Source organism: Cyanistes caeruleus, chromosome 3 (genome assembly GCF_971803275.1).
Source record: "Cyanistes caeruleus chromosome 3, bCyaCae1.hap1.1, whole genome shotgun sequence".
NCBI classification, from domain to species: domain Eukaryota; kingdom Metazoa; phylum Chordata; class Aves; order Passeriformes; family Paridae; genus Cyanistes; species Cyanistes caeruleus.
The window spans coordinates 73,101,609-73,127,770 of record NC_141703.1 but is presented as its reverse complement, the minus strand read 5'-3'; the positions used below and the strand labels follow the sequence as shown (position 1 = coordinate 73,127,770).

The 26,162-nt window shown below is 39.2% G+C and overlaps 2 protein-coding genes across 19 annotated transcripts in view; one reads left to right on the top strand and one right to left on the bottom strand.

Moving 5' to 3' along the window:
* Window positions 1-202: 202 nt before the first annotated feature.
* Window positions 203-22,593, bottom strand: NPAT (nuclear protein, coactivator of histone transcription). 11 transcript variants are annotated; one of them, XM_086881932.1, is made up of 19 exons: window positions 22,328-22,513; window positions 19,882-19,975; window positions 19,148-19,366; window positions 17,550-17,610; window positions 16,025-16,097; window positions 15,489-15,532; window positions 14,542-14,772; window positions 13,947-14,031; window positions 13,166-13,298; window positions 12,583-12,674; window positions 12,412-12,499; window positions 10,562-10,658; window positions 10,011-10,136; window positions 7,559-9,253; window positions 6,190-6,305; window positions 5,983-6,091; window positions 5,462-5,519; window positions 2,239-3,400; window positions 203-1,506 (listed from the first exon to the last, which is right to left on the bottom strand). In XM_086881932.1, the coding sequence occupies exons 4-19, from the start codon at window positions 17,560-17,562 to the stop codon at window positions 1,429-1,431; spliced, it is 4,200 nt and encodes a 1,399-aa protein (XP_086738058.1). In that variant the 5' UTR covers window positions 17,563-17,610; window positions 19,148-19,366; window positions 19,882-19,975; window positions 22,328-22,513; the 3' UTR covers window positions 203-1,428. The 11 variants fall into 11 exon arrangements, with proteins under 11 accessions (XP_086738058.1, XP_086738054.1, XP_086738059.1 ...); XM_086881928.1 differs by having other exon boundaries at window positions 19,148-19,266; window positions 22,328-22,476; XM_086881933.1 differs by having other exon boundaries at window positions 13,947-14,028; window positions 22,328-22,455.
* Window positions 22,503-26,162, top strand: part of ATM (ATM serine/threonine kinase) — a 55,313-nt gene continuing 51,653 nt past the window's right edge. For 2 of the 8 annotated variants that reach the window (XM_086881917.1, XM_086881916.1), the window contains exons 1-4: window positions 22,503-22,599; window positions 24,373-24,473; window positions 24,562-24,674; window positions 25,980-26,125. In XM_086881917.1, coding sequence (XP_086738043.1) covers window positions 24,402-24,473; window positions 24,562-24,674; window positions 25,980-26,125 — 331 coding nt within the window. In that variant the 5' untranslated portion in view covers window positions 22,503-22,599; window positions 24,373-24,401. Of the gene's footprint in view, window positions 22,600-22,654; window positions 22,884-24,372; window positions 24,474-24,561; window positions 24,675-24,999; window positions 25,131-25,979; window positions 26,126-26,162 lie in introns of those variants that run through there. The other 6 variants (XM_086881921.1, XM_086881923.1, XM_086881918.1 and 3 more) reach the window with 6 other exon arrangements.

Genomic DNA, 26,162 nt, shown 5'->3' with positions numbered 1-26,162 from the left:
GATGTCACTATCACTATTAAGCATTTTATGCTTAAGACAGTTTTTGTGCTTGCCTGCCCTAGTCCCTCTAACAATTGTTATTAGAACTCTGTGTTTAATACAGGACTCCTTGTCTTCAAAAACAACTGACTAACAGGACTTCTCCATTCAGTATCTGCAAATCTGCTTAGTCGACTTGAAAACATTAAGCAAGACACACAACTTTTTATTAAAACAAAAATATTTATTCAAGCTGTAAATGCTATGCAGTATTTAGTTATTGGATGGGTTTAATATAAACATCTACTGCATAATCTTGGTTCCTTAGGAATCCTTGTATTCTGTCTGAAACATTGCCCTGTTGCTGTACAGATCTCTTACAAGAAAACTTGCAAATTATTTTTTAAAGACATTAACAATTTGAGAACAAAGGAAGAAATACCAGTAGAGAAAATTCTGCAGTTTTGGAGCAAGGCATGCTCATTCAGCAAAATGTAGGCTGAGCTCCTCCTGCACCCCTTTTGGAGAGAGTTTGTGTAGTAGCTAGGACAACCTCTACGTTAAACTGAAAAATCAGATGCAAATTTTTCCATATCTGGCTAAAACTGCAAGAGTTAGATAGTAACAAACTTCTCAGCAGTACAAATGAAAGGTGAGGGAATTGACTTCACTAGAACATACTAATTCTTGTTAAGCTGTTGCTTCAGTTGAAGTGTTCATACTGAGCCATGACCTCACACAAAAGTACATTGCTTGAAAACAGCTTTTGCATTCGAATGACATCCTGTGTAGCAAATACTGTAAACAGAGGAGGCCTGTCCAAATTAAAATTCTTGTCTGAATGACTGGCTGGGAAAAGCTTCACCAGATGAAAAACGCTTTTTGAGGTTTTACTGGCCTTATGTTTAGCTATTGGTATTTTTGTTACTTCATTCAAAGCCTTACCACACAGGTTTGACAGTTATGAAACGAGAGAGTGTGAGCACAAGCCAGTTAGAGCTGAATACTTAAGTCCCTTTCAGATTCAACAATACAATGAGAAGTGGCCAAGGTAGCTGCCTCATCTTAGAGCGGTGAGTGACAAACACCACCTTTTCACAGACCGGTTGAGCACTTCGCAGGGGTAAGTAGAGAAAGCAGCAGAACATAGACAACGTGGTCTAACAGGAAATGTACAATCTTTCTTACATTTCATTTATACAAATTTACAGTTTTGCAATTTAAATGGCTCTATAATTATGCAAGTGCTTTTTAAAAAATAAACATATACCAACTCAATGCTATTTACACTTTGCTACCTGCTTCAAAAACGGCATGACTTTGCTATAAAGTGAAACTTCAGTGCACTGAAAGTGCAACTTGCCCTTTAGAGTTAACTTCTCTTCCCATGCAAAACCTCAGCATCACTCCACTGAGCTTCAGATGGCCCCACTTCCAGCTTCTTTTTGTTCATTCATCATAATGCAAAGACAACAAGAACTTGTCCACATCCATTCCTGCTGGAAAAGAATTTGGGAGCTTCTTTTTCTGTAGGAGAGGAAAGCAACAACTGTGTTAAATACAAAGAACCTGGGGGAATTGAAGAGCCTGCAAACATTCCTTTCCTCCTCTTCATTCCATCCACCTTGTAGCTGTTACTAGACAAATTTGCCCCAGAACTCAGACACTGCCATGTGCCCTTGCTCCATGGAATGACACATTTTCCAGTCTCCATGTTTAAGGTGCATGCTAAAACTAAGTATGTGAATTACAAAGTTATACTCCTTTTAGGTTATTTACATTGAAAGACACCCTTTTGTGTCTCGTACCTTGGCTATCTGCCCTTAAATCCTCAAGTCAAAAGCACCGTACTGCACACTACAGAGACTGGGAGTATCACTCATGGTACTAAACAAGGATGCAAGAACAGCCTGAATTCTAGTAAGGCTTACTTTGAGTTTGGCTTAATTCCTACATTCCACCTGGACACTTAGAATTTAGAAATCCATTCACATTATAGGAGAAAAAATGTAATTGTCATTGGTGACTATTTAGAATTAGTAGGAGTTACTTGTGTGCATCTGAAGACTAAACCAATTTTAAGAAAGCTTAGTTCAGAGTATGCTCAAGGGGCAAAGTTGGGAATACTGACTAATCTAATAAAGAGGATGTCAGGGACTTGACTAGCATCTCTAAACCATTTCATTACAAATAGTATACACGAAGATACCTAACACATATTTAGAATTTTAATTAAAAGAAGTAGATGTTTATACTCGCCTTGATTTTCTTTTTTTTTGACGGTGTTGGAGAGCTCTGAAGGTCTTTTCGATTTGCAGAACGAGAATTTCTCTCCCCCTCATTTAAGTCCTCCAGTTTCCTTTTCTTTACGGTGCTCCTCAAAGCCCTGAACTGCTGGGTGTTGTCCTTGAGGGGGGTTGCAGTGCTAGTCCTTGCGATGGCCGCCCGCGACAGGATCATGAGGGTGTGTGCAGCCATGCTGACGCTGTTCTCGCTGCCTGTCTCGCTGGCCGGGCTGCAGGCGGGCAGGTCTGGCGTGGCGGGGGGCACCATGATGCGGGGCGTGGTGCTGTCCTCGTTGAAGCGCCGGCACGTCGGGGTGCGGACACTGTCCGTAGTGTCATCCGTGTGCCTGTCCCCGACTCCAGACGGCGTCCGGGGTACTGGCAGTTCTCCGTTTTCAACTGTCTTTCCGGCGGGGCTTTGCCACTGAATGTCTTGCAGCATCTCCACGCACTGTTTGCTGAACGGGCTGGACAGGCCAAGGCCTTGGCTGGAAGCTTTAGCAGGTTCTCGCTTCGGCTCCTTCGAGGACAAAGAAACGGACACCGATGATTTGCCATTGCCAGCCCCATTCGACAATGACCCCTGCTTCTTGTTCAGCTCTTGTACTGAAGGAACTGTCTTCTCACTCCATGAGGCAACGCTTTGTTGACCGTTTGAGAGTTTGGCGGTGTCCTGGTTCTTCTGCTTTTCATCAGTATCCCTTCGTAACTCATTTTCTTTGTTTGCTGTTGTCTTGTGGAAGGGATCTAATGAAAGCCCTGCAGTTGCCACCTTCCGCTCGGGCTGTGGCTCCTTTGCAGATGCACTTCTGTTGCTACCAACTTCTGGCCTACACAGAATTCTGGGCAATGTTTTGTCTTTGTCTCTCTTTGGTACCTGGGCCTTAGCAGAGGAGGATGCTGAGTCAACAGCAAATAAAGGGTTTTCATTTCTTTCTTTCTGGGATGAACTCTTTGTGGCCTGAATTTGGGTGTTTCCTCCTGGAGTAGGTAGGAGGTTATCAAAGCAAAGCACTCTCCTGTGACTCTCACCCTGTCTTGAATTTGAGCCTGTGCTCTCTGCTGGTGCAACAGGCAAGTTCTCTTCCACTTTCTTTCCCGGTTCTGCACTGGTAAGTTTGTCCCAATTTCCAGTCCTGAAAACGAGATGAAAGCATTTAATTGACGTGTTTATTCTTACTAGGCAAGTGAATTTCAGCTGGGTAGAAGTCCCCACCCATCGCTCAGAAAAGGGATCCTCCATCCTAAATACAAGTATTTTATCAACACAAGGACCAAGAGTCAGGAATGACAACTGCAGAAAGCTCAGAGAAGGCTTTCTTGGCAAAAAGGCATGAAACAGAGTCTGCACACTGGACAATTAGGTAGACTGGCACTCTTCAGCCTGGAAAGAGAGATTACTGAGGGAAAATGTGACAGAGCTCTGTGAAGAAAGCCCATAAAAAAGAACCTATCTGCTGTATCTTCCAGTACAAAAACTAAGGGCATCAAGTAACACTGTTAGTAGGTTCGAAACACAACAAGGAGGTCTGGACACTGCATGTAACTAAACCTGGGAACTTTTTTACCTTGGGATATTTGTGGATGCTGGTAGTTTACTTGACTTCAAAAAGAAACTGAGTGCATTCATGACAGGACAGTCCATCCCAAAAACTACTTATGGCTCTGGAAGTCCTTGGAGCTGAAATTCCTAAGAGGCTGCCAGAATAGTTTGGGCAATGTAATCACATGCATGCCTTGTACTCCTCCCTGTGCACTTGCTGTGCATGGCGAGATACTGAGCAAGACAAAAAGCTTCCAGTGGGCATCTGGACAACAACATCCAAACTCCCTGGGGTGTGGTCTCCACCTGACAACCAGCCCCATTCATGGGAAAAAGCCACCACTGTGGAAAGAAGAATGCTTCTGCTCTGTCAGCTCATACCGTGGTTGTGTCTGTGCCCTCTGCCTGGCTTATGCTGCATTTCCCAGAGCTTTGGCATCATTCATCTATGCCTGTAAGGCTCCCTCCCTGCAGATAAAGCCTCTATGATTTCTAAGAGGAAAAGTCAAGTGTTTGGGATGCTAACTTTGGTACCTTTGAAATGGTAGAAGAGGTCTGAGTGGTAGAGGTTTGTTTTATTTGCATGAAATTTGAGATGAGACAGATGGTAGAAAGTAGAAATAAGAAATTACACCTCTTTGCAGGGAAAATTTTGCTCTCTTTGCTATGCGAAATGTACATCTAGAGATCAATTAAAGTTAACAGAAAGCTGAATTACTGAAGGGGTATTACCCAAGATCTTGCTTCTGTGGTTTTTAAAAAAATCAGTACTTTTTGTATGCATGTATTTGGCATAACTTGATATAAGGTTGGGATTTTTTAACAAGTTGACTTTTAATGTTCCTGTTTTGTCTCCACTTTTCCAGTATTTTAAATGAGTTCTAAATAGGTAATATTTTTTTTAAGTATGTGCTACTTTTACAATAAAAGATCATTTTACCTCTAATATTTAAATTGAACTTCTAATCTTCTTCTACACTCTTTTGCTCATTCCAATATCCTTTTCTTTCGGCAATCCATAAATGGTAAGGAAAGTGACTACTGCAGCCTTGCTTCCTTCTCTCATTTGCCCAGCAGAAAACTAGAACCTACCCCAATCAGAAATTAAGTTATGTTCATCAATATAAAGTTAGCATGCTGCTGTCCTGGCCATCTTTGCATTCACTTCTCACTTTTTAAATGACTAAGCAAAGTTCTAATCCACACATCTGAAACACAGATGAAGAACCCAATCTAATAAACTCTACTGGATTTGGGCCAGAGGATGGTAAAGGCAATGAGACTACACTACAAAACCATGGGTACCACTCATCTGAAAAGAAAATACAAAGGGTTTTAGTAATTTAAATCTCCCAGTAAATGTAACAGGCAATTTTCCTAGCTTAGACTCTGCTCAAACAATTTTTATTTGACAATTGAGACAGGAGACAATGAAGACAAAGCCATACAAAATTAACACAGGAACAGTGACAATTCTAGCAAAGGCTGCACCAGTCCCAGAACACATCTGTATCAATACTCCTAGCAGACAGGCAGCAGGAAAGGGGGTACTGCTTATGCCACTACTGAAAAAAGCTCTTCTCTTCACCAGTACTGGATGAAGAAATTCAGGACAGGAAAAAGAAAGCAAGTTTCAATACCTAGCACTACTGACCTCTGTGTTCGAGGATTTGCATGGTTCAAAGGCTCAGCTACATTTGGTACCAGTTTTCCTGGAACAACAGATGAAGTATTAATGAATGACAGGTAAATAATTTCACAGTTAGTACAATGACATTTCACCTGACAGAGAACCAGTAAAGAAAAACCCAGCAACAAACTCTGCAGTATTTTGTAGCTTTAAACTTTACTAATTAGTAGACTAGCAAAGGTCCCCAACTAAGAACAAAGAAGAAGCTTGCTGTCTACACTTAGATAATACACAGCCCTGGTAAGACAAAACAATTCTGGAAATAAGCTTGATGCCAAAATTGGAATTATGTTATATGTTGGAAGTTCTTTGTAAACTGAGCAAACAAGAGTCACTAATGGCAGGTACAGACCTCTCTCAAGACAGCCCAGCAGTTGCCAGAATAGAGGCAGAGGTATTTATAAAACTTTTTTTTACTTGAAACTGACTTGTCCTTAGAACCCTCTCCTTTTCTTCTACCCCTCTCCAGAATGCAAGGCAGGCACCTGTATTAGTCTTGTTTCTTGCTCCAGGAATCTTCTGTGATTTGGGAGGGATGGGAAGCTTTGGGACACTTCCATTGCACACTGGATTAGCCACAGGCATGTGAAGAACCTTGAAAGAATAAAAATATTTTATTACAATTTACCAAAGCACTTCTTATCACCCCAGCTTTAATTCTAATTTGATTTAATTCTAATGTGATATGTTACCTGGCAGGCAGGTGCTGAGAATGTGTTTCCATTCTGTCCTACTACGGAGAGTGGTATCATTCCCACCATTCCTTGCAAAACTGGCTGCACTGGAGATGCAATTATAATGGCAGAACCTAAAAAATACCCAAGTGTTAAGAATGTACAGAAACAAAAAATACTTCATTGAAAAGAAAAGCTTGAAGACAGGATTTCTTAGAGTTATGTGTGGTCAAAACCTGTGGCAAGAAAAACCCTGGATTTTTAAAAAACTTCACTGTCCTTGCTATAGTTCACTGCTAGAAAACAGGGTAAGCACCAGTTTTATTTTTAGTTTATAAGGAATTCTTTAGTTAAAGTCTATTTTCCTTTGTAAGAGGCAGCTCAAAGTAAAGCTTGAAGTATGATAATCTTCTTATTTTTTATCTTAATGTTTAAATTACAGTGATTTATAAAAACCAGTGAAAGTAACACTATCTTATTTAGCTGACAGATATATGGGAATTATAAAATATGGAAACTATCCTAGCACATTAATTGAAAGTGGAATATTTTCAAAAGTGAATGAAAACTGTTCCTCTCTCTATGAAAAATGCATTGAAGGTAACAGTTGCATAAAGAAATCCTAATGACAGAAAAGGCTGTCACCCTAAGACCTTGCACATCCTGCTGCACTGGCTTCTGACCTCAATGAAATGATTACACACAGAAATTCAAAGGTAACTGCAAAATATTCTTGGTTTTTGAAAGAAATCTAAACGCGGTGATTACAGCTGTTTTGCAGCTGGTTTTAAATTTCAGAAAGCACTCAAATTTTTTACTGCCATAGTAATAAAAATGCTTGCACCAGATTTTAAATCTTGGAAAGAAATAATGTTACAGTTCCATAACTAGTAAAATGTTTTTTTAATGCAGACTAGGTTTTGAAAAATTAAACAAAACCAAGGAAGTGATTTTGGGAGGACTAGATACATCTACCCAATTATCTACACAAAATATGGAATCCTGTAATACAAAGCATTCCATTTACAACAGAAATCTTATTAAAATAAAAACCTGTTTTATTTAGCCAAAGTAATGGAATCCTTTCCAGTGTAAACCAAAATATGCTTCCTACATCTAATACTGCTAAAATTATGTAATTTAAGCTTCTGAAATATGAGGCTGTTTTTTTTCCATTCAAAGCAGCTTGTTCAAACTTCTGGTAGTTTTATGTCATTTCTACTAGCAACTAATGCACTAAAAAATCCAATAACTCCTGGATAGTTTCAAATGGCAGACAGAGCCATTTAAAAACTGTTTACTTTTAATGCATTTAGGGGAAAAACAAAAATAACAAGACCACCAGATAAACAACACATTCCCAGTAATTTTCTAATAATGAGATTACCCTGTGGGAAGTTTGGGGAGACAGTCTGGTTTGATGGAAATGTGTTGCTGGATCTGGGAGGAGTCCGCAGCTGTTGTACAGCTGGAGCTTGGGAAGCCAGTGGCATAGAACTGCCGGGCAATACAACTACATTTGATGGTGTTACAGCTGCACCCAAGGTTGCTGGATCAGTCATACAGGTGGCTATGTAAAGGTTGCTTGAATTCCCAAAAGCTGTGCTTGTGGCTGGCATCAACTGCATAAATCCCCCTTCGTTGGAAAGATGAGTTGAACCTGCAACTGAAAAACCAGTGCACTCTTCATTCTGAGTGGTAACTGTGGTAACCACAGGGTCTTTAGGTCTAAGCACAAGAAGATTCTGCTCTGCCAGAGCTGAATCCACATTTTTTTCTGTGTCTTCTGAAGTCAGACATTTGGGCAGGCCTGCAGTTTTGGTTGGGGATTTGGCTGGAGATGACAATATTATAGTAGGCAAATTTTCTCCTGTGATGCTGGAAACAGCACTGTTTAACTCCGTGTCTGATGCAATAAATGGATCATCACTGATGATGATCTTGAGGGACATTATATTAGAAGGATCAACATCCACTGGTTGACTACTAGAAGATACACTGCTTATACTTTTGGCCTCAGTACCTGACTCATCTGTTGAGGATGCAGTTTCAGGGAGAGGAGAGTGGCATATTTCAGAGGTAGTAAGATTGTTTTCAGTGGATACTATAGAAATGTCTGTACATGCATTATCACCAGAAGAGAAATATAAATTATCAGTGTCCACTTTTGTAGAAGATGAAGGTTCTTGCGTCTCCCCTTGTGTACCCTCTGGGTTTGACAGTTCTGAAGGGAGGTTAAAATCTTTCTTAGAAGGCTTATCAAGTGTATGCTGATCATTTGAGTAAGTTTTGTTAGAAGTATCAACAACTTCAAGCTGCAACTCCGTTTTGTCAAGACCTGTGATGTCCACTGCAGATCCCGCAGCACAGTTTGCCTGTGTGCTCTGGTCCTCATGGTTAGAGGGGTGGTCGGAGTTCTCCTGTGAAACATCAGGCAAAGCAGCTGGATCATTGGTTACAGTCTGTCCTTTTCCTGCATCTGCTGATGGGCTAGAAATGGATGAGTTGTTTTTTCTCAGTGGTGCACCGTGGCCAGGGCTCCCATCAGAAGGACTTCCAGGAAGTCTTTTTTCAGACAGTGATGTATCTGGTGATAGTGGACATTTACTTCCGGAATCATTTTTGTTTTCACCACCTATAGTATCTTCTGCCACTGAAATTAAAGGAATCTGTGGAGTACCAGAATGAACATATTCTAAATTAGGACTACTTTGAGAACTATGACTTGGTGGGCCTTTTTCAATTTCCATAGCACTCTCACTTTCAGATACAAATGCAGATGACTCTTTTGTAATGTAAGTGTCTGCGGAGTGTTCATTACATTTGCTGTCAGAACTCAGTCTCTTGCTAGGTTCAGTCAAACCAGACACTGAGTCAAAAGCAATTTCAAGCTCCCTAATATGTTCAGGGGTAATGGCTGTAAGTACATCAGTCTGCTTCCTTGGTGTACAGTTTCCATGCAGCTGTTCACTGGCTGGATTCTTCTTAGCAATATCATCATCATTAGTGCTGGTCTTCAAGGCACAGGATGCTTCTCCTAACTGAAAGCCTTTACAGGATAGTGGTTCCCTAGAATTATCACCTGTAAAAAAGATAGAATAAACTAGTTCCATAATTATTAGAAGAGATGATCCTTTAAGACTGTTTTAGAAATAACTATCAGTTCAATGGAAAACTGTTTCACATGAAACTAAGTGGGAATAATGTTACTCATCCTTACATTCAAGTTGAGTGGAATATATATATATATAAAACATACATACAGTAGAAAATCTGGAAAATCAGTTTGTGCATTACTAGTAAGTACACATGTAACATATAAATAGGTCAGGTTGCTACATCAGATTTCCAGAAGCACAAAAACCATCTCACGATAAAAATCTCATAGCTCTACTTCTCATATACTTTCACTAAATACCTGCTACTCATGGACTATTGTACTAACATCCCTTTTGTCCAGAGTAAGACTCTTTTTGTGTAATAATTAACAGATACATTACAGAAAAGAGATAAAAGATTAATATGGTTAGATGCAAAATATTCTCTTTATGTGTTCCACAATGGATACTGCAAAGTATCCATTTACTGATAGTCTGCTAGCATTAAGAAGCTTATCAAGTACAACTTTTAAGTACACTGACGGCACTACTATTAAATTTAATAGACTGAAACTTTTTAACAGACCAGGTGTATCTGTATGTTCATGCAATGTAGATGTCCACATGGATATTATCAGTGAAAAATGAAAATTCTGAAATGTACAAATTGTCTGAAAATATTTTCATAATGGAAAGTTAACAGAGAATCTTAGAGGAAAAAAAAACAAAACAAAGACCTACATCTGTTAGTTTCTTCTGTTCCTAAAGAACTTCCAAATGTTTCCAGGCTATCCTCACCCACCAGGATTTCGTTTTCTACTCCATTCCGACCACCAGCAGGTAAGTTCTTGTTTACCTTGCTCTTTCCTATTTTCAAAATAAAGTATGAAGAAAGGTTAAATATGTCACTTACCACATTTATGTCATCACTACCTTTCAAATGAACTGCAGCATAAAGATGTCTTTAGGGTTAATGTGAGAATATCCCTGAAAATTTTACAACAGCAAACAAGTATAAACTATCATCCTTCAGACCTGGAGAGTCTAAAATAACAGCAGTAAAACAACCACTGAAACCAGCACAAACCCAGAATATCAGCCACAGGAAAATGCTGTACTTTATACCTGTGTATAAATGTATCTAAGAATCTAATTCTGTATTAAGGCATACCAGTGCCATTTCTCTTGCAAGAGGCCTGCTGAATTCCTATGCTTTGTCGCGCAATGCTTGGGAAAACTCATCATTCAGGATGTTTTACAGTAACAGTACAACTGAGTACAATGTAGCCTACCATAATCAAACCAGTCAAACAGAGCCTGGAAAGCTGGATCTGATTCTGTCTGCTCCAGAATGTCCTGGATAGCCTCTTCTGACATATGAATTTCACCCTGAGAAAAAACATGATATACAGAACTGTTAGACAGTTACTTCCATAATTTAAAAACAGACAAGAATTTCTTTTCAGATTGTTTTTAGTTCTTTTACTTCTGCTCAGCACAGAAACATGAAGACTAATGCTGGGAACATTTCTGCCACAAATTTAATGTCTGTTAAAAAATCTTAGTGATTGAAGTTAAAGAAATAAGGTTCTCCAAAACCCAAACGTGTCTGTCAGACATTATCCCCACTATTGTCTCCAAAACTGCCAGCACTAACCAAAAAGGAGGACTAAATCTCAGGCTACACTGGAAGCTTATGCACATGGCATGGATGCTGTGAGCCTGTACAAGCAAAGTACTGGTAAACAAAATTCCCAAATTAATCCTAATTTCTTAAGTTTGAATATATATCTAGAAGCCAACACTAAGCAAAGAGAAGTTTTAATTCATGTAACTGTTACATGTTCTATAATATAGCCTCCAACTATTTCCTTGTGAAAGGCATTCAGAAAGCACAGCTACATGAGACAGCGCTCAAAGGTTCCTGATTCAAGTGCACTTGTTCTGTGGCAGCCCAGGAATAAAATTAATATCCAGTACATACTCAAGCAATTAAAAACAAAGTTTCTCCTGCCTTTCTGGAGACCCCCTAAGACCTCTCCAACCTTTGATATGTTGGTTTTAAGGGTGCATATTCAATGTTATACCCTTGATTTTGTCTCAGCAACTCCAACCAAACTAAGAAGCTGCTTTATTTCTGCTCAGAAGAATGAAATACAGCTTTTTAGCTCTGTGTTTTGACAACAACTGACCTAAAATCACCAAGCAACAGAAGAACAGCACTTATAAACCAGACACCTCTACTTCATAAACAGGGAACTGCCTCTGCTCTCCTCCTGTCTTTTTCATGAGGGCTGTGAAGACAGTCATTTCCCTCATTAAAAGTCCTTTTTAATTCTGTGATTGCCAGCTTGAGGCGTATAGAAGAACGAAGGGAGAACACTATAATTATGTTTACTTTGTAGAAACAGAATGCACATTTCCTCCAAAAGCAAGAAAATACTAAATTTGAAGTAAAAGCATCATTATTTAGGCTCCAAAAAAAATTTCTCTTGATACACTAAATGATCCATGCTTATCTTGGAGCAAATCACAAAATCTGATCAGATTAAATATATTTGGAGACAGCAAGATATTTTAAATTATTTTTTCTTCTCTAAGGCTGTTGATTAGCTCCCCAGTGAGAAGCTGGTAGCCAATTACTGATATGAAAGACTGAGTGAGAAGCAGGCAGCTGGTGCCTGGGACAGAGTTCTTAAATCCAGTCTGAGGTTACCAGCTAAGTACTGCCAGAAGCAATCCCACTCCCTTGGCTTCAACCCTGCTGCATGCTTAGGCTGCCTTGGACAGGCACTGAGAATGAATTGAGAATGCTAAACTGGCACAAAATGAGCTCCTGCAGAACAGCAGGGTCCTGCCAGCTCAGCTCCTCAAACCTGCCCAGCACCACACAAGGTCAGAGTTCACACCTCTGTAAGGGAAGCTGAGAAGCTGCCCATGCACAGACAGGAGCATCAGGGAGGCTCAGCTGTGCTGGCAAACAAAAAAAAAAAAACACACCAAAAAAAAACCCAAAAAAACAACAAAAATAGGAAGAGGAGGGAACATCCTCAGATGTCAGAGGTTCAGCATAGTTCCCATAACTGATCATTCTCAGGTTCCTGGTCTTAAAAACAATGTGAACACAGCAATCCACACCTACCTGAAGTCCAAGGATTTCATCAATTGAAGTCTCCTGTTCTGTGGGACCACTGTCTGTCTGTTTAGGGGCCTGAGCAACACTGCCATCACTGCAACATGTACGTCATTAGTTCAAAACTCAAAAATAAATCAAATAAGAATACATATGAAGTTTAGAGGTTCCTTTTATTACCTCCCCAGGATTTTGTTAATGTTCTCAGCGAGCTTCTCCTGAAGAGATTTGTTGCTCAAGATTTTTTCTCTGGCATTTTCAATAACCAGTTGCTGGAAAACAGTTTTGAAGTGGTCAGGTTTCTATTTTTAACATAACTAGAAAAGGAGCATGAATTTCTGACTGACAAGTAAAAAATAATTAAAAATCAATTCAAAGAGAAGACTTTTTATAACAGAGAGTCTTCTGTGAATGTATTACATTGCTACGAAAATTGAACCAAAATATTGCTGCACTTTTATTCTCCTAAAGTACAGCAAGGCTCACTGTGCATTCTGGTTTCCATTCTCTAAACAATTACTGTGTTCTGACAGCCTACACGTATCTTAGCAAAGCAAATAAATCAAGAAAACCAAAGCTCTACTTCACCATGTCAAATTTATGAATTTAGAACACACTAGAGCTAGTTCAAATACAAACCAATACATTTATCTTCTAAAGATAATTTCTGTAAAAACGAAGATGAACAAGATGTTAAAGACTAGATCTCTTGAGTGTGAATTTGTTTCTTAAATGTAAATACCTTCTGTAGGCATATACTCACTGGGAAGTTACCATCAATTAATTCTTCTAGGGGCTCAGTTTCTTTTTCTATTACTGCTTCTTCAGAGTCTTGAGAATTCCTAGTTGCTGAAGGAGGTCCGGATGTTGCAATACTTTTCCTCTTCTGAGATTCACTGAAACATTCCAGGAAATTTATGACGTAGTTTATGAGAAAATTGCAAACAGTAGGCCTAATGGTGAATAAACCCAGTGCTTCTCTTCCTTAGCAAACAAAGTATGTTAATCACCAGAAAATTAACTACATATTGAAAATGCAGTAAAAGCTGGTAACTGCTTTATTATCTCTTATGCATCTGTTGTATCTGCCTTTATATAGAAGTTATAATGTAGATCTCTAGTAGTAAACAGCCAAATGGCAAACTGAACTCCACGCCCCTCCACTACACGTTACTCTAACTGGTGGTACCAGTTAATGGCGCCTAATAACTGCAACTCAAAGTCAGATTTGGGCATTACCACTGAAAACAAAGACCTCTCAAGGAGCACTTATTTTCAGAGAAGAAACCAATCATCAGGTTCTGTAAGAATTTAGATGATAAATAGGAAAATGTAATGTTTTTACAGGAGGCAGTGTAGGCTCTTATGAAAATATCTATCAGCAGTGGCGCTAAAACTACTTACATTAAAAAAAATCGAGACAGATTAGGAAAGACTTGGAGGAAAATGGGCATTTGAATCAGAGAACAAAAAATGAAAAACCAGTGTAAGAGAAGTTTGTCACACAACTTCTAGTGCACATATTAACCCACATCCCTGTTTACCTTTTTCGCCGTCCTGGAGAAAGCAAATTTGAATGAAGCTTTCGTTCTTGTGATGTTGGAACTTGAATGTGTATGAGACCTCCTGCTTTATAGAGGGAAACAAACAAAAAAAAAGAAGTCATGATGCCAATACCTTTTTTAGTGACACTGTTAAAGCACTATGAGATCTACGCATTACTTACTATGTTCCAATCAATTCCTGGAAAGTCCATACAAAATAATTTGGTACTATCATGGAAATGAGGACCATTCCTTTTAAACACATCCTGAAACAGACATCCATTTAATGTGGATCATCCCTATCTGATGAAACAAGTTATTTGGGTGAGGGCGAGAGCACAGAACAGAATAACCACAAATTCCATTCACTTCTGATCTCTGAACTCACATTGGCAAGCAAGTATGCGAGAATCAGCTCTCTTTTGGGCACCTATTTTCTTTTAATCACCTGAACCAGTCTGGAGAGCTGGGAAACAATGCATGAATTTTCTGAAACTTTTTGGTGGAAGATGATTAGCCCTGATTTTAGAAAACTTCCATCGATAGCCATAGGTTTTTCACAGAAAAAAAGGGTTTAAAGATTTTTACAACTTACTGTTGATCTTGTTTTCTTGAGTTTGTGACTGGTTCACAAACAATGTATTCAGTCTTGTCTGTGGCATGCTTTGATTTATTGTTGGCCTGTGAATTACTTGAGGAGGTACAACAGAAGTGGAATTCTGTGGCCCTGCCTGATGGGCTACTGACAACAGTCCTGAGTTTGCAGAAGCTGACTGCTGAAGCATTCTCTGCCTTTTCATTTCTACAATTCCACTTCTTGTACGTACTGGAAATAAAGACAAGATGAAATATATGATAATGGATTTTTTTTAAAAGATTGATGATATTCACACAAAATCTGTTTAAAAAATTTGGACAACAGAACACCACCATCCAATGAATCTCAAATCTGGGAACAATCACTACCTATATCTCACACTCTCTTTTCTTATACGGTAAAAATACGACAGAGAAAAACCAAACTTATTTTTAAATAAACCCATTTTTCTTTTTTGATAGCTCATTTTTAGCTTTTGTAATGAAAGAAACAACTCTAGATACAAGAAGTATGTTTTTGTATTTTGGTTGTATATGTTTGTATACATAACAAATGCTACTAGACTGTAATATGTCTTTATGTTCCCCTTCTACAGAAATGCAACTGCATTATAATTAGACTGGCTATGTTTTTAGTTCATCTATGAACCACAAATTAAATCAGCAGTTTCAGGAGTGAAGCAGCAGTTTTTAAACCTCTTAACCATGTAAACTTCCTAAAAGTTTTTTTCAGCAGAGAAAATGCTATAATAGAGCATTTAAGCCCCTTTCAGAAAGCTCAGCTTTTTCTTATTTTCCTTTCCTGATCATTACAGTAATCCAGAGATCACACTGAAGACAACACACATGCATTACTGATGGCTGCAGAAGTCCCCTGTTTTTAATCAAGACAGATAATTTTAACATAAAACCTACTGATCCCATGGAACTGACTTGGTTACTTACTCCTCTGATTAGAAGAAAATCTGAAATCTGAATTCTGCATGCTCCTAAAAAAAAAATAACAAAACAAGTGACACAAATGAATGGAGCATAATGGAAGCACTCAGCTACACAGTGTGACAGTACCTATCACATGGGTAATGTCAGTCTGGTCCTTACCACACGTTCCTTCAGAAAAATCCATTGATTGCTATTTTTATTCCTTCCAACAATGGTCACAGATTCTTCAAATTAAGCTTACTGTTTCATTTTTGGTCAAGTAACCACAAAGGTATCAGATTCTAAATGAGTCATTTGTTTTATTGTTTTATTAAAGGAAGGCCACATGCTCTCACTCATCCCCTCCTTATCCACTAGCCCCACCTTAAAATCTTCAAATGTCTGCTCAACTATAAAATCTCACATACCCATCTTTTTCACTGTCTCTCCCAGGAAACAGAGAGCTAAACCATTCTCATACAATGATAAGCAGGGCTGGTTAACATAGGGACTCACTCTTAGAGTGAAATATTGCTTTCTTGATTTCAAAACTACATTACCTGATCTGAGAAAGTGTATAGTCTAATTTTTTCCACAGAGATGACATCATTGCTGGAACTTCATTTGTTGTTTCTAAAACGAATCATAGAAAGAAATTGCTGCCCAAGACTGATATATGATGAGAAAAAAGAAAAATCACAAGCAAAATAATTATTATGGAGTGTTTCAGACACCATCTAACTTCAGGTGCGTAGTTGCCTTCTTAATATTCTATTAATTAGAGATCCCTAACTCCTAATTTAAAGAATTTTGATTGATATGGGTACAGTTCTGGTTTAGAAGCCTCGATGAAACTGAATTAATTACTATAATTCTCAGTAGAATTTGTACATAGTGTTGACTCCTCAGCAAGCACATGCTAACCTAACCCGTGCTAAACCCCCAACTCACTTCTGAAAATTGTATTCATATTCCCAAGTCACTTTTGTGCCTTTGAAAATTATAACCTGGCAGACAGGCCTTTAAAAGTAATAGTTTATTTTATGATATGACCCAAACAGGTAAAAACATTCAGTCTTTTTGAAGCACAGAACATTAAAAATGTGATGGATAAGGTAAGTAAACAGTCCAATTTACTACGTTTTTCAAGATGCCAAGTACAAAGCATTGTGAACGAAGTAATAACTGTGTCCTAGTTACCATTTCTGTCAAACCTAGTGTGAAAGGAAAAAATTGTTCAGGAATGTTCCATATACAATTTTTAAAACTATGCACCACTAAAATATGATCATACAACAGGTATCAGAAACCTGTAAGATTTGGCAACATCCAGAAGCTTGATAACAGCTTTCAAAAACAGCAAATTCTCTCTGTCTGCAGTATTCATACAAAATATTAAGTAGTTCTGAAACTACTTTAGTTAGTCTTAAAAACAAGACAAGAAATATTTCATACCATAGGACTCCTCCTGATAATTTCATGGAATCACAGAACACCTTAGGCTGGAAGGGATCTGTAAGGATCATTGAGCCCAACTCCCTGCTCCTCACTGGGATAACCTGACTCTAAACCATGTGACTAAAAGCACTGTCCAGATTCTCCTTGAACTCTGAGAGGGCTCAGTGCCATGACCACTTCCCTGGGTAGCCTGTTCCTGTGACTGACCACCCTCTCAGTGAAAAACCCTTTCCTAATGTCCAATATGAACTTCCCCTGACACAGCATTCCATTTTCTCACATTCTGTTCTGGTCACCAGAGAGATAAGCACTTACTCCTCCTCTTGATAGTATAAACAATAAACAGAATAATATTACAAGCACAAACCCATACATTTTGCATATTTTATTGTATCTCTATGCTTTTGAGATACAAAAATGGTCACATTTGAAGTGAAAATATATGCTGGCATATGAACACTTTTGCTCACTAGATGTAGTGGCTGTTGGCTGTGTAATATGGTAACCTTCAAATTGCAGCCTAAATGGGGGATTACTCTAAGACCATGTACCTCCTCCTCAAGATCACAACAGATAAAAGATAAACAACAGATAAAGATAAAACAACACCTCATTCTGAAGGCTTACCTTTTGTTTTCATGGCTACGTATTCATTAAGAATAGTTGTCAAATTCTTTCCACACAGTGACTGGAAAAAAAAACAACTGATCTCAGAATCCTCACTAATAACTTCTACTTCATCTGCTGTATCACATCATATTTAAGGAGTTCTTTAGCAGTCTACACCATGCTCAGCACAAGGGACTGGACTTGGTAGAGAGCAATCAATGGAACAAAATCCTATTACGTAGAAAAATGTGAAGTACTCTATCTCAAGGCACAACACTGGTAAGTTAGAGCTGCCTGACCTTCACTCACCTTTTTTATTATGGAATAAAGCCATGAAAATTAGATGATGAACAGCTGTAACAGACTAATGAGTATGTATCATGCTGGAAAAAAATGTAAAGAAACCTCATTCTGAAGCAAAATTTTAAGTCACATAGAATTAACCTTCTTATCATGCTTATTTTTCCTGTTATTTTAGGTGACACAAAAAAAATAAGATTTTTAAGTTACTGCTATCGTCTGCTGTACCTTCCTGTCTTGTGTACTAGTGGGAACTCGACGAGACATGACAAATACTTTATTGCAAGTATTTAAGCTCCAGTAAGAATTTTGTCTTAGCTACTATTATATCACTGTTATGTGAATAATAGGAAAAACGTTTCTACTGAGAAAAGGATGACAATAAAAAAACTTTATTAATATGGATAATCTATTTACATTTGGATTTCCTAATTTTTGCTGGCCATAGCTTGGTTCTCAACTCCCTACCACCAAAGTACAGATGACCAAATACTTGTAAATAAAATAAATTTGATAGTTTGTTTTGAATAGGTGCATCAAGTAGGTGCACCTTGGATCTCAGAAGAGATTTCTGTGAATTTTAAGTACTGTGGACAAAATCCCAGACCATGAAATTAACTACTACACTAGAAGAATGAAACAGAAAACATGAAGAGGACACACATGTAAACAGTAAAAGTTTGATACACAGCAATACCTAAACCCTGTAACTTGCACAGTATAGTAAAAATTCCATTTTACATATTTGTTAAAAATGCAAACCATCTAATTAGCTCTACATATGTGGCTATGGACTATTTATGCATACCCAGAAGTCCACCTTTCACCTGCAGAACAATGCAGATGATACTGGACAGAGAGAAGGCTGAATACAGTTTTTGTCAATAAAATGTGGTAGACTTAGATAAATCTGAGGTGCATTACCTAAATATTTACAATATACCTGAAATGGAACATTATTGGTTGTCATGTCTAGAATAGGAAAGCCATCTTCAGTAAATTACAAAAGCAGCCCTGAAATCAATAAAACCCTTGTGACAACATCCTTCCACAAATGTACCTCAAAGCTGTAAGGTAGACTCTGCATAACATGCTGAAACCAATTTGCATATTTTACCCTTAAATGTTTCTTAGTAAGATTAAACACTAGAAATTAAATAACTGCTAATATCACAGGATGAAGAAACAAGAAACAAATCAAATATCAAACATTTTAAGCAGCGTTTGAAAATTAATTATTACACTGAGAAACTGCCAAAATTGTTGTCCACGGATGCAAGACAATGTAACTTTTTGCTTTGCAAATATAAACTCACCAGCAAGCAGGCTGGAATAAAACCATCTTCTGTACAGTGCTCTGCATATTCTTTCAAATCTGAGCTTTCCAGAATAAACTGATGGCAGGTAGCTTGAAGATTTTCCTGCTGCAAATAGCCTGTACCAAATCAGATAGAAAACGTTGCTATTTCATTCATTACTTCTGCTCAATAGGTATCAAAGCTGTATGCAGTGTTGGCATAATCAGATGAAAAATTCTATGTAAGAAAAGGAAAGTGACATTATTTTTACAAAACATGTTTCTACCAGATACTTAACAGTTAAAACCTAGAAGACCAAAAAATACAGATTGGAATTACATTGTATTTACAAAGTATTCAAGACTGGAACTGAGGCAATATGAACAAATTTTGGGTTCTCTTTAGTACACACAAGAAAATAAAAGTTCTCAGCTCACAAGGCTCACAAACAAACCCTCATATGGGCTGAACCACCCTAATTGATACTTCAATGGAAATCTACGACATTTTGTTAATAAAATGCATTGCTATGTAGGAGTAATTCTCCACACATTGTACTGTTTCAAACTAGGTAAAACTTGTAAGCTGCTGCAACAGTGGATAAGATTTATTAAAAATATTGGTATTGTACAAAAATTCGTAACAGAAAAAGGTTTTTTTCCCCCCTCACTCACAGTAATTTTCATTTAGGATAGATGTAGTAGCTCTACACCTAAGACTCAGTAGTTACCATCACAGAAAAATGTACTGACCAAGTTTTCTTTTCCAAAATTCCATTCCTCATCAAATAAGTTCTGCTTTAATCAAAATTTTTAATCCTGCTTTAATCCTCAAACACCTTAAACACTGAAAGACAGAAACAGACCAATCTGAATGAAGGACTCTAGAACAAAGAAGCACAAGGAAAATGTTTCTTCTTTCTTGGCAGAGCTTAGTGTGGAATGTTTTAGAGATAAAATAAAACATGTGCCTAGTTATACAATGCAGGATACATACACATTATCTATTTCAATGGACTCCCAAAAATGGTTCACCTCAGTTCATGAATGCCTGCAGAAAAATGTGCCCTTTAAATGAAAACAAGTATCTTTCAGCAGATCTGAGTATAGCTGAAGAAAACAAATCATATTTCCAACATGCAAGCCTTTTTCCACATCTTCAACAGGTAGGCAGACTTTAAAGTTAAACACAGTCTGGGAATAACCACTGTGAATTTCATCACAATGTATGAGCAGGCCTATCTGACAGAAAACAATAGCAGTGCCTGCAAAAAGGAAAGGACTATCTTATTTATTTTTTCAAATACATTTTTCTACAAAAATCTCAAGCCACAGGCGGCTGAAAGTATATTTCTGGTAAACATGATTATATTTCACTGTTGTCCAGGCTGGAAGACGGGGTATTAGGCTCAGTGGAGCTCTGATCTGTGCTGGTATGATCTATGCTCTTATAATCAAACTTACCTGAACACTTACTCAAAAAGTTGCAATTTTTCCTTCTTGAACCTAATACTACAGTATCACAAGGGGTGACTAAATGCTTGCGTATGGGCATGTTTTACATACACCGATTTCCTGGTAATAAAGAATTCCAAAGGCTAAAAATGCCTGTGCAGCTGACCCAAAGTGCTTGTGTATACACTATATAATGACATAGGAATATGTGGTCCCTAAAATCAAATTAAAGGCACAAAAGGTGATGTACGTTTTGAATGTATGGAAATTATTCAATACATTGTTCTAGCTTAAGAAATGTCTAACTCATAGTACACGTTTACTCTATCAATTAAGAAAAGATAAATGCTCTTATGCAGTTTCCTCTGTGTGAGCTTAGCATATCATTTTAGTTTTGTTTCTTTAACAAATATTCATCAACCTTCACAGCACCAGAAAGATTTGGCAGGGGGCTTGGGGGGAAAGATGGAAGAGCTGCAGTGGGAAGTCTGTTTACCCACTGAAATTCAGAGATGCTTCACAGAAGAGGAATCCCTATTAGAGAACAGAAAGGGTTACAAGGAATATCCTGTTCTACAGCCTTAGGTTGTTCTGAGGTTTTCCAGACACGATGCATGCTCCACGCCACAAAAGACACAAGATAGGACGGACCATTCTCAGCACACAGGATGTTGCCAAGATTGTGTATCACATCTGCAAGTCTCTGGTAAGAACATAAGATAAGCATTCTACCTGGAAACCTGTAATTTCACCAATCCTGTTTGGAAGAGTGAAATGAGAGATCACACTTGTATGATTTCAAATCTTTGTTTACAGTCCATGGAGTTTCTAAAAATCCTGCTACTTCACAGTAATAAAACAATCACATCTCTTACTAGCCTTTTTTTCTCAAGACGGTAGCAAGTCACATTTCAGGTAGTATTTAAAAATAAATTGTGCTGGAGGAACACTGAAGAAGAAATTCAGCTTTAATGGCTTTGGATTTAGAAAACTGTGATCAACTGAAAACTGAATTTCACAGGCCAAGCTGCCAGGAAACCTTGACAACCTGTGCCAAGTGGTACTTGTGCGTGGGACTGAAATATGTGGGTCATATTTTTGCTTACCGTCGATTTGCTCTCACCTTTAGCAGGATCCGAATAGACCAAAGCATCGAGTAATTTTAAAAATTCACTGTCTGCTGCCAATGTACTGAACATACTTATGCTGTGCTTTCCACAGACTCCAATCACGCCTGAACTTTTAGTGCTCCCTCAAAGATGAGCGAAACACCTGAGCGAAGCGCCGGGAAGAAAAAACATCTGACCCTTAACGCAGCCTTCCCTGGGATTTCGGGTCACCCTTGAACTCCTCCTGTAATCGGGAACTGTTTAAGCACCGCTCAGCAGCTCTCAGTCTGCAGGCGGGCACCGTAGACCACCACCACGTTTCCTTGGACTCGTGAAACACCCCAGCCCAAGGCACGGCCGGGGAGCGGCCTGGTCCCTCAGGACCCGAATGCCTCAGGAGCGAGCTGCGTTCGCTGCCCACCAGAGGCCGGGCCGGAGCTGCCCGGTGTAAGCCCCGGCAGTGACAATCCCGGCCTGGGAGGGCCAACAGACGCTGCCGAGGGTCAAGGGCGAAGCCGGCTCTGTGTCCCGCCGCGCCTCGGGCGGCTGACAATGCCCGGCAGAGCCCTCCCGGCTCTGAGGCCGGTGGTCCGCGTCTCTCCCATGCATCCCTCCGTCCCTCCCGGTTCACTCACCCAGCACCAGCCGGGCCACGTCGGACGGCAGCAGCATGGCCCGAGGCGAAGCGGGGCACGGGCGGGCGCAGCTCCCCGAGCGCAGCCGGCCGCCCCGCCACCCAGGCGAAGGCGCGGAAACTCCGCCAGCCAGCGCCGCGCCCGGCCCCTTCCGCCGGAACCCACCGCCGCCGCTAATCCGCTTCCAGGTCCTCCCGCCGCCGCCGCTTCCCCACGTGAGCCCCGCTCCGCTCCGCGCCGCCCGGAGCGGGGCTGCGTGCTCCCCGGCCGAGGTGAGGGGCCGGGCCGGGTCCGGGCGGGGCGGCCGCGGCCCTGGCTGCGGGTGCTGAGGGGCGGCTCGCGGGCTGCGGGCGCGGGCGGCGGCGGCGGCCCGGGGTTGCCGGGGAGCGGAGCCGCTGCTCGGCGCTGCGTGTCCGCCTGTGCCGGGACACCTCGCAGCGCCCCAGGAGCTCCCCTCTCCGCCATTCGTGGTGGTCGGTGCGCCTGGCTTCCCGTGTGTCATTTATGTAGCGGGGGAAGGTGGCCGTCATGCGGTAGTTGGAAAACTGTGTAATCAGTAAGAGAAGTAGTATGTGGATTCATTCTTGGGAATTTTTCACTGCTGCAGTTACGGCTGTTGAAATACCAATGAGTACAAACGGGAGGGCTGCCTTGGAGGCCTAGGCCCTACAGCAGACGAGCCCTGTTGCCACAGTTTTCCATCAAGCACTTCAGAAGCCACTGGTGTTCAGAAAGTTTCTTTCTCTTTCGTTTCCAGCAAAAGCCGCAAGTCTGCTGGGTTGGGGTTTTTTTTGTTCCAGTGCCCAACCACCAGAGGGACAGGGAGTGGTTGAGCATTGGCACAGGCTCCTCAGGGAAGAGCTCACAGCACCAACCTGCCGGAGTGCAAGAGCTGTTCGGACAACGCTTTCAGGCATATGGTGTGATTCTTGTGTCCTGCACAGGGCCAGGACGTGGACTTCGGGAATCCTTGTGTGTCCCTTCCAACTCAGGATATTCCATGGTTCTTGAAGTTAGTAAAGAAGAACACTTAAATAAGTGCAGTTGTACAGTATAGGCATCCTTCACACTTAATTTTTTTTTTCTTTTCATACCATCTATCAGTCACCAAATCTCTGATCATACTTAGTCTCAGCCTGTTCTTGATTGAAGTCAGAGGAAATAAATGCAGCTAAGACAGTAGATATTTTAAAGTTTTACTTAAATGGCTATTTTCATATTCTCATGTAAGCGCTCAAGGTGCAACGCTGTGCATCATGAGTGCCTGTTGTCCCTTGCTTATTACAGCAGCAGCAGCAGATGTTTGGAGTTATATCCAACTTGTGTGATCTGTCTTTTCCAAACAAGGTTTCTCTTGGGTTGGCTTTAAGGGTGTAAAAGTAGACGCATGGAAGTTAAATACATTGTCATGGTTGTGATCTGCAGCATCATCATTTCATTTAATGCAAAGTCTAGCTAATTCCAACCTCTGTCAAAGAAGAAGAGGCATAATTTTAAGCAATCACAGAAGGAAAAGGTTGTTTTTTCATATGATTGATCTTTAATCATCCTTTGACATGTTGAGTCCTTGGAGATTTGTCAATAGATACAGTGCATACCTATGAAAATGTACAATGTGAGAGAGCATTTTCCAAGTGCTGCCTTCTCCTGGCAGCATCAGGTTAAGAGAGCCACTGAAATTTAGTGCTGCTTGCCCGAATGTATTTAGCTCTGTCATTCTTACTATAATTGCACTCCCAATTGTCTGCCCAGCTCTACTCAGCACTTTCTATCAGTTAGCACTGATAGAAAGGAAGTTATGTGAAGAGGTTTTCTGCAGTTATTCTGTGACTTTTGTCTGTGGGAAAATATTACATTCTTGACATGAAACTGCTCCAATTTTGCAACCAATAAGACAGACACAGCCACTAATGAGCTTTTCAGTGAAACATTGAACATTGTGGTTCTGTTTGATACTGCACTTTCAGTATACTGAAATCCCATTTCTTTTTTTACTTGGCTGTGTGTTCAATAATTACTATTTTATCCATTTCTTCTGTGTGCAGATATAAATGACTCTTCTATAAGCTGAACCATGAGTCTTGCATTACACGATCTGCTCGTTTGTTGTCGTCGCCTTGAAAATGAGAAAGCTGTGGAGCGAAGGGTAACAAGTTTTCTTTTGTGTGGTGTACCTCAAATAGCAATGAAGGGAATCATAAAAAAAAAATGTTTTTCTTGTAATACATTTTCAGAAAGAAATTGAAAATTTAAAGCGACTTCTCCGTGATTCTGAAACAGTTCTCCAGCTGGACCGGAATTCTGATTCTAAACAAGGAAAGCAACTCAACTGGGATGCTGTATTTAGGTAGTTTCTTGGTTTTGTTTGTAAATGGTCACAGTTTTCTTAAATAGGACATCATGCTTTTGTTTGTTAGGCCTATTTTAATGCTTATCTTTCTGTATATTGATTTAGACTTCTTGTCAGCTTATAAGCAAGTAATTACTTACCTGGTCACCAAAGGAAGTAAGTTTAAAACAGCCAAAAGTGCCATACTTAACACTTACAGAAAACTGTCAGGAAACTCATCATTAACTGGGGAGGTGGTTTTTCTTGCAAAAATAATAGGTGCTTTTTTTAATGGAAAATTATTCTTCTGATTGTCAATGTATAGTTCTTATGTGGATTATAGGTAGCTTTGTTAAAGTTTCTTGTGTTGCTGAATTCCTCAAGACAGTAGAAGGACTGTGTCATGTTTGTAGAGGCTAATCGTGGTACAATCTGCTTCAGGTGGACTTTAAGATTGGACTAAACATGAGTGTGGTAAGTTCTTACAGTAGCTTCAACCAGTGTAAAATTTCATGGTAAAAGTCCATGTGAATTATTACTTTTTGTAGAATGGTGTCCTGTCAGCTTTTCATTATGTTTTTTAGTTGGACACCATTGGAATAGTTTCTGTTTCACAGGTGTACCAAAAGTCTCATTAAAAGTACTCGATAAATTTTATGTGTTGCTTTAGAGACAGTAATATATTAGAAAAACACAGGAGGAATACAAAAATAGAGCCTCTACACTGCATTCAAATAGTAGGCCAGAAAATCTATAGCAAATACAGTGAAAAGTTTAATTTATTCATAGATCTAAACCACAATCCATACAATAAATGCTTTTATATTTGAGTGATAAAGAAATAGGACTTGAAGGGTTTCCCAGTAAAAGCATTATTTATTATTATAATATAATTATTTATTACTAATTTTTATATATTATACAATTATATATTGTAATATTATAATTGTTATAATATTATAATTTATTTATTATAATAATATAATTATTATCTTATTATTTTGCTTCGTAATGTTGCAGCATAAATAGAAAGACTTAGCAATGCTTTTTTTGCCTAATTATAACAGGTATATTTGGCATTGTGCAAAGTTTAAGGGAAAGTTTGGTTCCTGCTCCAAGTTGCTTCCAGGTTATGTTTAAAACTTGCATCTCCTTTTATAGACTGTTTTCATCATGCTTGGACTGTAGTCTATTTCAGTTGGTTTTAGTCTTTGATAATTAGAATTGTGAGAAGAACAGATACTGGTATTTTAGGCTAAAACAACATTTTCCTTCAGTCATAAATGAGCAGATCTTTGGTTAATTCCTCTTTTATTTTTGAAGTGTCTTGCAGAAGTATTTCCAGAAAGAACTTAAAAACTTGCAGCTGACAAAACCAAATGCATCTGCTTCAACCCAAACTACCAGACAGAAAAAGATACAAGAAGTTGGAAGCTTGGTCAAATATTTCATCAGATGTGCTAATAAAAGTCAGTCATATGCATTATCATATAGAGATACTGGTTT